Source organism: Pituophis catenifer, unplaced genomic scaffold (assembly GCF_029215685.1).
Source record: "Pituophis catenifer annectens isolate HBS135680 unplaced genomic scaffold, rPitCat1.0.hap2 SCAF_12, whole genome shotgun sequence".
Lineage (NCBI taxonomy): Eukaryota > Metazoa > Chordata > Lepidosauria > Squamata > Colubridae > Pituophis > Pituophis catenifer.
Window position 1 is genome coordinate 26,776,167 of NW_027256892.1, and position 12,414 is coordinate 26,788,580.

Below are 12,414 nucleotides of genomic sequence, written 5' to 3' on the forward strand. Positions count from 1 at the left end.
TGGCGGGACACACCTCACTCTGCTTTGTTTGGCCGCAGAGCAACGCTGAGCTTCAGTGAGCCCCGTCAGTCTTCACAGGCAAGCATCTCTAACGAGAAACAGACCAACTTAGGAAGTGGGCTTGCCAACCCTCTGGCTTCCAAGCGCGGGTTCTGGTCAGCTCCCCCTGGCCAGCCCAGCTTCATTTCTCCGGATGAGATCTTCACAGGGAGGGGAAGGAACATCCCTCTGCCCCCTCCCTCCGTTTCCCCCCGTCTGCTGGCTCTCAGATCCCCCATTGTCAATGCATCAATGCACCCTGTGCTGGCTTTGAAGCAATTATCCGGCTGTGGCAGAGCCTCGGAGCAGCTCTGTGTGCTGCAGACAGCACCGTCTCAGCACGCGTCTTATCTGTCCGGCGTTAGGCTAATGAGTTTTATTGAATTCTATTCTTCACGTGTATGAATGGGCCTCGAGCAAGAAGGATGTCAGCAGAGGCCTGAAGCTGCTCACACCTACCCTCTCGCACCTTCCACGGATGTGGCCAGAGGGGCCTCTGCTGCCTGGGGAACAGCAGCAAATACGGGGCATCCCTCCCTGAGAGAGGAGGTTCCTTGGCCCCCAGGCAAGAAGGAATTCTTCCCCCAAAGATGCCCAATTGTTCCTAAATGGATTGAGAGCATCTCTGCACATGCCTCTGTATTTCTCCCTTCTCCAAATGTAGATCATCCATCGCCTTCCCTGCGACTCGTATGCACTTACCTCTATCAACTGCAGTGAGCAGCAATATGGGCCACACCATCCACCCGCACCTCAAAAATTCACCCAGGAGGCCTAGAGGGGATTTTCTTCCCCAAGAGAGACGCAGCAGCTTTTCTGGTGCTCCAAGCCCATGTAGGCGCATCCTGGCTTTCTCCACCTGAGCAGGTGGGGGCTCCTTGTCTGTGGCCCCTTTCCTGCCCATCCACCGCAGGGGGAGGCTGACCCTGGCCACCACTGCTGCAGTAGAGGCGAAGAGGGAGAAGCTGTGGGGGGGGGCAGATTGCTCTGGAGGCCACAGGGCTGTGGTCAGAGGTCTTGGGGTGCTGTTACCATCCACAGCAGGATCCCCACACATTTGCAGCAGCCTCTTTCCAGAGCGGCTGTAAGGAGCAGGTGGGTGCCAGAAGGGAAACGGTTCTGACCCTTTAGAAAGTTGGGTTGGGAGCAGAGATGCAGCTGCTGAAGGTGACCTCTTCCCTACTTGCCTTTCCCTGGAAAGTGTTGATTTCCACCCTGGCAGCTTTGTAATTTCATTATTTATCTCCCACTTAGCCTTTGACGGATCAGAGCCTCGGCTGAGGCAAAGAGAGCTGCAGCAGGCATGCAAAGAAGACTGATACATAATTAATTACTCTAAAACAGTTTCATTAGGAGATGTGTTACACGACAGTTTGTCTTAAAAATCTAAGCAAGGTAACCAAAGAAACCAAAGAAAGAGAAGTCAGCCTTGCAGAGCAGCTGGCACGAGAGAAGGGAGCAGGAGACCGGGGAGTGGAGGACACTCTCTGGCCAGCCAGAAGGAAGAGTGTCCGATCATCAGCCTGCCTGCCTGCCTGCCTGCCCGCCTGCCCGCCTGCCCGGAGCTAGAACAGAATTAATGGCAGAGGGAAGAAATGCGAGCCAAACCATTCTATTTCCCAGATGGTACACAGCTAAAAGGTCTTAATGAACCGAAATGGGGATTTATTTAGCTTAACACTTGTTCAGGGTAAATGGTGGAAAGCATGATTGAAGATGAAATCATCAAAGAATCAACAGGGTTTTTCTGTCTCACGGACTGACAGCGTCAGCAAGGAGGTCGGTAGGGAATCTACGAGGACTGGCCACCAACCTTCCAAAGTGAAGAAGCAAAGTCTCCAGGGCAAACTTGGTCATCCTGGATGAGAATCTTTATGGAGCAGGACGCGGGATCGACAGACGGAGAGCTAAGAACAGAGAGCAGTGGGAGAAAGCACTGGGTGTCCCCCAGGCACCAGTGGCTGGGACTGGCTGGCTTGTTCGGAAGTGACTTGGAATTAAGGGGAACTACGAGGCAGTCAAGCTGGTTGGTGACCCCACGGAATGTTGGATGTCTGTAGAGCACACATTCATTCACTCACACACAATTGGGGAGGGGGGGGCGCTTTGGGATGAGCAAATGCTTGTCAGTCCACACAAAGGTCAAGAAACCCCATCCTTCTTTTCTATTTTTCCAGCATCCCAACTGGGAATGGCCCATTTAGAAAGGAAAGGAGGGCGATGTACCTACCACAACCAGATGAAACGTGGCCAGGTCACTAAGGAAGCAACTCTTATGGCAGAAGAAGACTCCGCCTGAAGGGTGTCCAGCTGGAGGACTTGCCTGGGAAGGAAAGGGCCTTCCCTTCTTCTGCTGTTGGAAGCTCCTGGAGGGACAGCCATGTGAGGCCTTTTGGGGCAGCTGGTGATGGACCATTTCTCCATCTCCTAAGCCTTCCTAGATTCCTTGGCTCTGAGCAGGCCAGGAGGGTCTTGTGGAAGGAGCGATACAGAGCCGGGAAAGAGACTGACAGGGGAGAGACAGGCCGGCAAAGGGCAGCCGCTGTTTGGATGTGGCACCTATTCAAGGTGGTGCCAAAAGGCCCTGGAGGGTCAGTTTGCCTTTTGTTTCTCATCTCAAATGTAACTCTGTGGATCTTCCTCCACCCGACCTCTCCCTCCTTTGCCTGCGATGTTTTTAATTCTGAGAAGAGATGGCCAGGAGAAGGAACATCCATTCTGCATTAACAAAGTTATTAGCACTTAATTATCAGAGGGGCCTGTAATTGAAAAGGCAGCACTCCATCAATGCCCCCCTCCCTCCATTCTCTAAGCTCCTTGAGGCCGTCTGGGGGCTTTTTTCCCCTTTCCTTTCTTCCCATTATTCACAGGATGCGATACTTATAAATATTAAAGCCTCTTGTTTAAAGGGATTGCAGGGAGCACCCTCCCCTCTGGGCTGGAGGTGCCCCCCCCACTTAAGAATCTTTCTTAATGAGGGTCTGCTGCGTGTCACCAAAACTCACTGAGGGGGGGCTCTGAAGAGTGCAGGGGGAGAGGGGCTGGCGCTTTGGGCTGGGCTGCTCCCTAACAGCATCGGAAGAGGAAACGGGAGGGGCTACAACACAGAGTAAGTACCAGGTCTAACTAAGCACTTTTGTTCTCTCCGGAGCTTTCCAAGATCCCTTGTGAGAGGAGGGAGGTGTAGAGAAAGAGGGAAACGGTGGAAGGAAGGAAAGGGGAGGAGATGGAATTGCTTTCCTAGTGGCCAGCAAAAGGCAGCCATTGGGGTTCAGCATAAATGAGCTTTTTTCCTGCCCGGATGTTTCCCTCAGAGAAATCGCTCACTGGCAGGTGGAGCAAGGAAGGCGGTTCGGAAGACCTGAGCAACCAGATCTCCCTGTGTAACAATAAAGTCAGCCTTGCCGGAGCAAAAAATTTTTACAATGAACCGCCCCACGTAAAGCAGAGAGGCCTTCTCCTCCTGGAGGGACGTCCCACCACCCCAGAGGGAGCAAGCAGGGCACACTTGAGCTGGAGGAACTTCAAAGGTGAACCTGGGCCACGACTGAGGTTTGCTGCCCCCTGATGGCCGTTCCATGAACGGCAGCCCTCTGGGACCACGACTGAGCTGGTCACCAACAGCCGGCTAAGATCTCCTGAGGCCTGTGCCCGACTGGCCCCAGGGGCTTCCTTCTTCCTCTCCGCCCTTATAGTTACTAATAGTTACCCAACAGCTCAGAAAAGAGGGAGGTACCCTCCGCCAAACTCTGAGCTGCCTTTTATACAAGGGGACGGGGGTCGATTTCCCTGGGGCGCTTCAGCTCTTAGCGGAGAGGGCACCCGGTCATCAGGCTCCGATGTCTGGCGCAAAGCAGAGGAGCAGCAACTCCCTCCGTTATCTTCCTACCCGGGGCGAGAGCCGGTCATGGCCAGGCAGGCGGGGGAACCAGCCCTGGCCCAACTCTGCATCCACCTCCTGCTCCACCTGTCCAGCATGTTTTTGAGGAAGAATGGGGGCTACTGAGCACACCGAAAGCTAAACCCTTAATCCTAACTAAACACATTACCAAGGAGCTCATCAACAAAAATCTCATTATTATGTGCGAGCCCAGGCTTAATTGCTTGTCCCCGACATGCACGATGTACCACGTAAGCTTATTACCCAGTTTAAGCTTATTATCACCACCATCGTCCAGCTTCCTGTCAAAAATATAAAAGAGTCAAACAATGGAATGGGGGGGATGGGGGGAGGAATGAACGGCAAAACAGCCAGGCAAGGGATCTCCCTTTGCAAAAGGACTGACTCTGCAGGATGACACCCCCAGGCCCGGAAGATGAGGAGGTGGCATGGTCCCTTCTCATTGAGGTGCCACAAGCCCCAGGGCTAACCGTCCCCCTTCCCTCCTCCCACATTTTCCAAGGTTCCAGCTGGGAGGGGCCAAGGACCCCCTTCTGGGGCTTCCCACTTCCACTTCCCACTGCCAGCCCTTCCTTGAATTTCCAGGTAAGTGGGCGCAAGGTGTGCCATCGCCCTTCCTGCCTCGCTGCCTGCCACTTTTTCTCCAGTCCCTAATTAAACTGCTAAGGAGGCAAGCAGGATGACCCCGCTCACGCTGGCGCTCTGCAGACAAATCGGACCCAAAGGATGTTTACAATAATGCGTAATTCGTCCAATTATTACCCCTTTTTCTATCTGCCTCATTTGCCTCGTGATTAGCTTGCTCAGGTTGGCCACGACAGGGCAGGACAAAAGCTAAGATAGGATTTCCACACCTCCCACTCCGGTGGCTGATCCCAGGGGACCCATGTTCCTGGGCCATTCCCCAAATGGATGCCGTTGCCTCAGCAGCAGCTGGAGACAAGCCCCCACCCAGCAAAGGACCTTTCTCTCCCCTCCTTGCTCTGCAGCCCCCAGCAGCCGTTGATGGGAGACCACCCCCCAAATGCATAGCCATGGGGCACAGGGACAATGCCCCCCCCTTCAATGGCTCAGTCCCCCCCTCCCCTTCCAGGCTCTTCGGAAAAACACTCTGAAACAAGAACGTTGCTGCTCCAGACCCAGCTCACTCCCTGCCTGACAGTGGCAAACTTTGCCCCAAAACAGCTGCCTGCAAAAGGCCCCTCACACAACAACAAGAACAGACGAAATGTAACTTGTCAAATGTTGACTGGGAAGTTCTCTCTAGTCTGTTCATCTACAAACGAAGAAAAGCTGCTTCCATTCCCACAGAAAGGAAGACAAATCAACAGAGCCCATTTCTTTCATTTCCTTCTAGAGACACGGAAGTAAGAAGTTTCAAAAACAAACACAGGGGCAGCAGCATTAGGAAAAAAGAAACCTGTTATTTACAAACTGTACACTTAAATTGCAGCAAGTACTGAAAATCTGTGAAGAGCCCCGCAGCTCTGCAGAACTTGCTTTCTCCGTAAACGTCCTTTGCGCTTCTCTGCAGCTTGCAGGGATTCCCCAGAACAGCCTCCCGGATTTACGCTGCAGAAGCAGTGAGAATGGAGACGCTGCAAGTTGATTTTCCAACCAAGCTTTCTGGATTGGCCAAAAAGGAGATGGCAGCCAAATCTCACTATGCCAGCAAGTCCTTTAAGGAGAACTCGTTGAAGAAACGGACCCCCTGCTCCAGGGATGCCATGGAAGTTCCCAAGAGACCGGAAGGGTGAGGATGCTTTACACCAGGAAAGCCCCACAACCAAACTATTCAGTGGGAGCAACCTGTCCAGGGAGACGGAGAGCACGGAGACAAGAGCCGTATCTTCTCTGTGCCTCTCCCTCCCCAAAATACCTGGCCAATGGGAAAAGAGGTGACGACCAGCTGCAGCATCCTCCGCCTGCCCTGTGAGTTCTGCCTTTCAGCTGCCTTCCTGACATCCCAGGGGTCTCCGTTCCAACAGCTTCAAACACACTCCGCATCCCGGGGCTCCTATGCAGCTGCGCTGGGCACAGCAGCTCTCCTGCAGATTCTAGGAGGTGAACTCTGGTAGGAGGAGGATTAAAAATCTTTGTCCTGGTTTGGGCCGGATGCTCACATGTCCTCCACACTCCACTTGTATGCGAGTTCCTGTGTCGCTTTTTTACTTGCTATTCTGGCAAAGCGCTTCTTCTCAAAACCGTTGGACCTGCAGAAGCAAAAGGTAACAGCTGCCAGACGGGAGCTCTGGGTGATGCATAGTTATGGGGGAAACTAGATGGCTTGCATGACAACCTCAGTGCCTTCCAGGTACCAAATTAGTACGGGGAGGGGGGGGGAATGCAACTCCCATCCAGAGCCCCCCCCCCCAAATCTGCATAGAAAACCTTCTGCCTCTTAGGTTCCTGGAGAAAAGATAAAAGGAATGCAAGGCTGTATTGTGGAGTCCCTGCTGTTCTGTGAGCTTGGAGATGTGCTTGCAGACATTTTATTACCCAACTAGATAACATCACCAGGGCCGGTGAGTGAAGGATTTGCTCCCTGTTTATGTACAGCAACATACTCAATCAGTGCTTCCAGGGTTAGGATTAAGGTTAGGGCAAGGCTGTACCTTAAGAGGGGAAAAAATACTGTAGCCATGAGTCAACACTGCAAGCAGAGGCCTGGGCCCTACCTCCTGCCCTTTGAGCTGAGGGGCCCTCATTCTGTCAGAAAGAGCGACTTACCTGTCTACTCCATCCCAGCGGTAGCCTGGCCAGATGTTAAACCTGTTCAGTGGGGGTGCTGGCCCATTATACTTTGGCTTTTCTGGAAGAAAGGGAAGGAAACAAACAATGGAAGCTCTTTTCCCTTAAAGAAATCAGGCACGTTAACAACACAGACCCAAGATACAGAGAAGCATTAGAGATGCTTTACTGATGATATTAGATGCCTGGGCAAAAGACAGACAACATCACTGTGGCAAGCTAGAAAAATCAACCAGGGAGCAAAAAAAGGTGATTACATTACCAAATGACTTTTTCTGCATCTGCCTCTTTTAGATGTCTACCACCCATTCCCTTGAAAGCGGAATGCAACAAATTGGGGCGATTTCCCACTGTTACACCCAGACCCTCTTCCCTACACCCTTTCGGTCACTATTTCTACGCTGGCTGCTCCTGTTGATGGTTTCTCCCCCCAGCTGCCAGCCTGAGGCTGCGAGTGCTGACCTTTGGTGCCTTGCCCCTCCTTGGCCGCCTTCTTCTTCCTCATGAAGTTGGCCATGGGGTCTCCTTCTCGCTCCTGCTCCCGCAGCATCTGATCCAAGTCCTGGTCATCGATGTACCTCGCCAGGGGCTTCTGCATTTCCTTCACTGCATCTTCCACGTTTTGCTGCTGCTGCCGGCTCTGTGCCAGGCTGAGAAAGACATGGGTTGCATATCATGAGGCGGTAGGAGACAATGCCACCACTCTCAAAACCAGTGCACAAAATAGCTGTGGGCTGCAGCTTAGCAAGAGAGCATGCCAACATGCAGGAAGCCTCAAGTTCCACTTCAGGCCTTCTGCCAAAAGACAGTTAAATGGCAGGTCCTTGCAAAAACCTCACTTTGAGATTCCAGGACTTGCTAGCCTGCTGGAAGCCAACATTGGGCCTTTGCCCAGGGCTCCCACACTGAAGCACAGAAACTGCCAGCTCACCCTTTCCCCCACTTGGCATACTGCTCGTCCCGCTCAGACTTCTCTTCTGCTCTCTTGCGCTGCTCCAGCCGCTCCTGCTTCAGGTCTCTCTTACGGCCCATCTCATCCCGGAAAACTGTCTTCGCGTGCCGAGATTCATCTGAAGGGAAATGGATACATCAGACGATTCAAAAGCAGCCACGCAGGTAAGGATGCTTCCAGGTGGAGGTCTGTCGTCCTCTTTTTCTTCCACTACAGATTCTTGCAGGAACAGCAAAACCATGGAAAGGGAAGAGAAGAGGGATAGAAACGAATGGCAACACTTGATCCCCCACAGAATCTCAAGAAAGAAGCCGCAGGGTTTAATAATGCAAACACAATGTGGAAGTCTCTATAATCAGGCCACTTTCTGCCCTGAACATCCAACAAACTGGCCACCTGGACCAGATTCTGCCTGGAAAAAGCTGGGCAGAAGCCCAGAAGCTTGTGCTATGGATGCGTCATGCAATTTCAGGATCTGTAGAAATTCTCACCCTCCAGATGTTTGCTATTGTTGCTGCTGCCAGCCTTCTTACGTTCCTGCTGCTCCTTTCTCAACAGATCAGCTGATACCAAGCCAGCTTTGCCCCCTGACAGCATCTGAGGAACACACAAGGTGGAATCAGCGTGAGTGGCATGTCCCATAAATCATTCATTCACGGAACAGCCTATTGCCTCCTGGCTGCCTCAGCTGGAGCAAGGCTTTCTCCCCCCAACTGGGCACCGCAGCACATCTCAGGTCCTTGTTGGAAGCCAAAGCCTCACCCTCTGGCTGCTCCCATTGGACTCCATGGCCTGATGACGTGGCAAGATAGTAGAGGGACTCCTGGACTTGTGGCCTTTCTTTTTTGCTTCTGCTCCTCTTCGGGGAGGAGATAAGTCCGAATCTGAAGATTTATGCTGATTCCTTCTTGGAGGGGAGAGATCAGAAGGAGAATTTGTTCGCCGTGCGCCTGGTCGGCCAGTGGCCCGTGGTGGCGAAAGGTCCGAATCTGAGGTGGCTTGAGCTCGCCTCCTTGTCGGAGAAGAACCAGAACTGGATTCCGAATCATGTCTCTGCCGCTTCCTTGGTGATGCTGCTGTTGGCTGGGGCTTCAGGGTGCCTGGAAAATCCATGAAGGAAAAAGAGACGTTTTCAGAATGCATTACCAAGGATAGCTGATGGTTGGCAAGATATCACTTAGGAGTTTGGACAACTGACACCCCAAACTACGGGAGGTACTTTAGCACAGGGTTACTCACTTCTGGATGGCAGCCCCTTCTGAGGCAGCAGCAAGTCTCCCTCCGCACGAGATGCTTTCTTGCAAGGCAGCGACAGATCAGCACCAGCCTCCGCCTTATACTTCTGGCTGGCAGAGCGTTCATCTGAGAACAGTTCACACTGGCTTCCACCCGAGCCTTTCACACGATTTGTGCCTCCTGATGAAGGATCTCTTTTAGGGGACAGATCAGGCTGGGCATGATGGGTCCTCCTAGGCGGGGACTGGTCCAACAAATGCTTTTTTTCATTTGTTCTGGAGGTTTCTGAACTGAGTATAAGGTAACAAAAGCAACAATCTAAGTTTCTAACAAATATACCAACTTTCAATCAGCATTGTATTGCAAGATACAGTTTTATATATTCTTGATCCTTGCCTGGGTACTAAACAAGAATCTTAGGAAAAATTCTCCTGATCCAAGAACTGTCTGGTTTATTCAGCAATCTGGCAGTAGCACATAACATCAAGCAACACAAGTTTTTCTTCCTAAGCCAAAATCCCAACAACCACAAAATTAGAAGTGGAAGGGGCCACTGAGTTCCGAGAACTCAAAACATGCCCAGTGTAGAGATCCAAATTAAAGCATTATTAATAGCTTTAGACGGTCCAACCTCTGCCTGAATGTTGTTTGACATCCTCTACTAAACACCACCCAAAGAAATCCTGAAAACAACTACAAATAATACAATCAAGTAAATTTAAAATAAATTAAATAAAGCATTGGAAACAGAAAGCTCATTCCCAGTTGGCTTTGGATTTTTGTTTTGGAAACTTCACTAAATCAATGGATTGGATAGTGTGGAAATTCAGCAGTTGTGTCTTTAAAAAAGTGCCACTACCACTTACTCCACCCACAAACTGTCTGAAGTAACCGCTTCTGCACGAAATGAAAAGTCTCCAATCAGCAGTAAATGCAATTAATGTGGTAAAGCTTTACCCCAAAATATTGTAAAACTCTCCAAGACATATAAGTATGTCAACCCTGAGCTACAAATATTCTCCTTGATTAATACAAGCAACAGACATAGCTGGAAAGATTAGGCTGTTAGCTACTCAGCTAAGGTTCCCACATCTCACCTGCTTATTGATGCAGTTGTCGTAGAATGTCCAAATAACTGTGACTCTTCATTCTGATCTTTAAAAAGAAATGTAAAGCCTTCTTAACACACAAGGCATCCCTAACATCCACAATTGTCTCTCTTCATATGACTGTTTCCCAAAATGTAGAAATTACAACTTGTAGAATTCCTAAAGAGCAAACAAAGCCGTGGTGATCTGGAGGGCACCAAATTTGTTTCTGAAGAAAGCTTATTTCCCGGATGAACAGACATTTCATTTTTTTAATGGTTTTTTCAAAGGAAAATAAAATGTGGAACTTAGACAATAACTATCTTCCCACTTTTAGGTCTTCTAAATACCCTACAGAAGAAAAATCCTATTTTCAACAAACGCATCTTCTTATCAGAGAAGCAAACAAGACACTGTGTTAAATTCCTCATACAAGGCTAGGTATGGCGAATTGATTCTACAAGCACACAATTTTCTTTCTTCAGATGTAAAAGCACTAAACATTCAGTAGTACTTATCATTCTATTCCACAGCTTTCTTTCCAAACCATTCCGGCTTCCACCTTTTAAAGTCCCTTTTCAGGCAGCGCAACCCGAACCCTCTTTGCTCAAAGCCTGGATTAGGTAGCAGATGCATGCAGTAAATCCAGCTCAAGTATCTCACACACAATGAAACCGTTCTCTCAGAGAAGCTCCAAACTGCTAACCTCCTAATAACTTCCATTTGTTACTTGCTCGGAAAGTTTCCATCCATTTAACTTCATCTGGCCGCTCATCAATAAATTCAGCCACCTAGAAACAACAGACAAGACAGAGCGAATTTTTTTTCTGCACGGCTCAAAGTTCTCCTACCAAGCAACCACTTAAACTAATAAAGGAGCCTGGTGGCGCAGCAGACTAATGCTACTGTTAAAGGTAGTATTTAGCTTCCGGCTGCCTGCAATTACTGCGAGTTCAAATCTCACCAGGCTCAAGGTTGACTCAGCCTTCCATCCTTTCAAGGTAGGTAAAATGAGGACCCGGTTTGTGGGGGCAATAAGCTGACTTTGTATAAAAAAAGAACACCGTTTAGGGGGGTCCGAAAGCTCTACTAAGCAGGTATATACAAAAGTATGAAGGCTATTGCTTAATGCATTGTAAGCCGCCCTGAGTCTCCGGAGAAGGGCGGCATATAAATCAAACTAATAAATAATAATAATAATAATAATAATAATAATAATAATAATAATAATAATAATAATAATAATAATAATAATAAAATAATTGCCCTGAGGATCGGCCCCAGCACAGGGAAGACAAAACCTGGCATGCCGGTGATGGAGCCAGATTGGATCCTGCAACCAGTTAAACCGTTTCCACTCCACGGTTCCTGCTTTCTCTGACCGCTTCGGTTTTGCATCTGGCGATGGGCCGCAAGTCAGTTATAACCGTCTGCAGGCAACCAGCAAGGAGAGACCAGGCGAGGCCCCCCCACCCCACCCCGCACTCACCACGGGCAGGTCGCTCTCGTCCCCCTCCTCTTCCTCCTCCTGGCCCTCATCGGCAGGCCTGCTCTTCCAGCTCACGTCGTCGTCGTCCACGATGCGCATCCTGCGGGCGGCGGGAAAAGAGCCCCTTCGGCACCGGCTCGGCATCGCTCCCACACGCGCCACGCCCGGAGGGAGGGAGGAGAAGCCCCGGGACGCCTGGCCGGATCCTCCCCGCAGGGCGGCCGTTCCGCAGACAGGGGAATCCCGCCGGGGCTCCCTCCAAGCGGACCCAGCCGCCCCTCCGGGGATGCGGCCAAGCGGCCCAGGCTCCCTCCGGGCTTCTCGCCTCTTCGCGGCGCCCAGGAGCCCCACCAAGGGACGCCAAGCAGCGGCTGGCCCAGGCCCAGGAAGACCGAATTCACTCACCGGCCCTCCGCCGCCGCCGCCGCCTTCTTCCGCCGCCGCTTCTTGCCCGCCTCGGCATCGCCGCCCTCCAGGTAGCGCCGCCTCAGGTACTCGGCCTTCGAGAGGCTGGAGGCCGCCGCCATCTTCTCCGGAGACCCGGAAGCGGAAGCGGGGCGGCCATCGAGGCGGAGCTTCAGAGAAAACGGCCCCTCTCTGTGGTCGCCTCCGGGGCACAATGTCTCCCTCTGGCGGCGCCCGTGGCTGCCAGCGCCCCACTCCAGCGCAGTGGGAGGCGGCTCTTTCGTTTTACTGGGTTGTTAAACTTGATTGTTGCGAGTTGCCCAGAATGAAGGACAGGCGTAATTATGACCGTGGCTGCCAGTGAGTTGGCAAGATGCCCCCTGCAACGGATCTCAGTCTGCCTCTCAAGGTGCCAGCAGACCCCAAAAAGCAGCTCCGATTGCCCCTCCCCAGGCGCTGCTTTCCTAGCCCCTCTCGGTTCCTCTTTCCCTGCTCTGAAGCTCCTACCACCCTTATGGCCAATGCCAACAGCACCTCGCCTTCTTAGACTGGG

The 12,414-nt window shown here is 51.4% G+C and overlaps 1 protein-coding gene across 1 annotated transcript; it reads right to left on the reverse strand.

Annotated features, from left to right (window-relative positions):
- Nucleotides 1-5,343: 5,343 nt before the first annotated feature.
- Nucleotides 5,344-12,004, reverse strand: BUD13 (BUD13 homolog). The gene is made up of 11 exons (XM_070952265.1): nt 11,862-12,004; nt 11,457-11,556; nt 10,674-10,758; nt 9,977-10,034; nt 8,883-9,169; nt 8,406-8,743; nt 8,135-8,240; nt 7,623-7,761; nt 7,154-7,341; nt 6,671-6,752; nt 5,344-6,153 (listed from the first exon to the last, which is right to left on the reverse strand). The coding sequence occupies exons 1-11, from the start codon at nt 11,981-11,983 to the stop codon at nt 6,060-6,062; spliced, it is 1,599 nt and encodes a 532-aa protein (XP_070808366.1). The 5' UTR covers nt 11,984-12,004; the 3' UTR covers nt 5,344-6,059.
- Between the last annotated feature and the right edge of the window lie 410 nt (nt 12,005-12,414).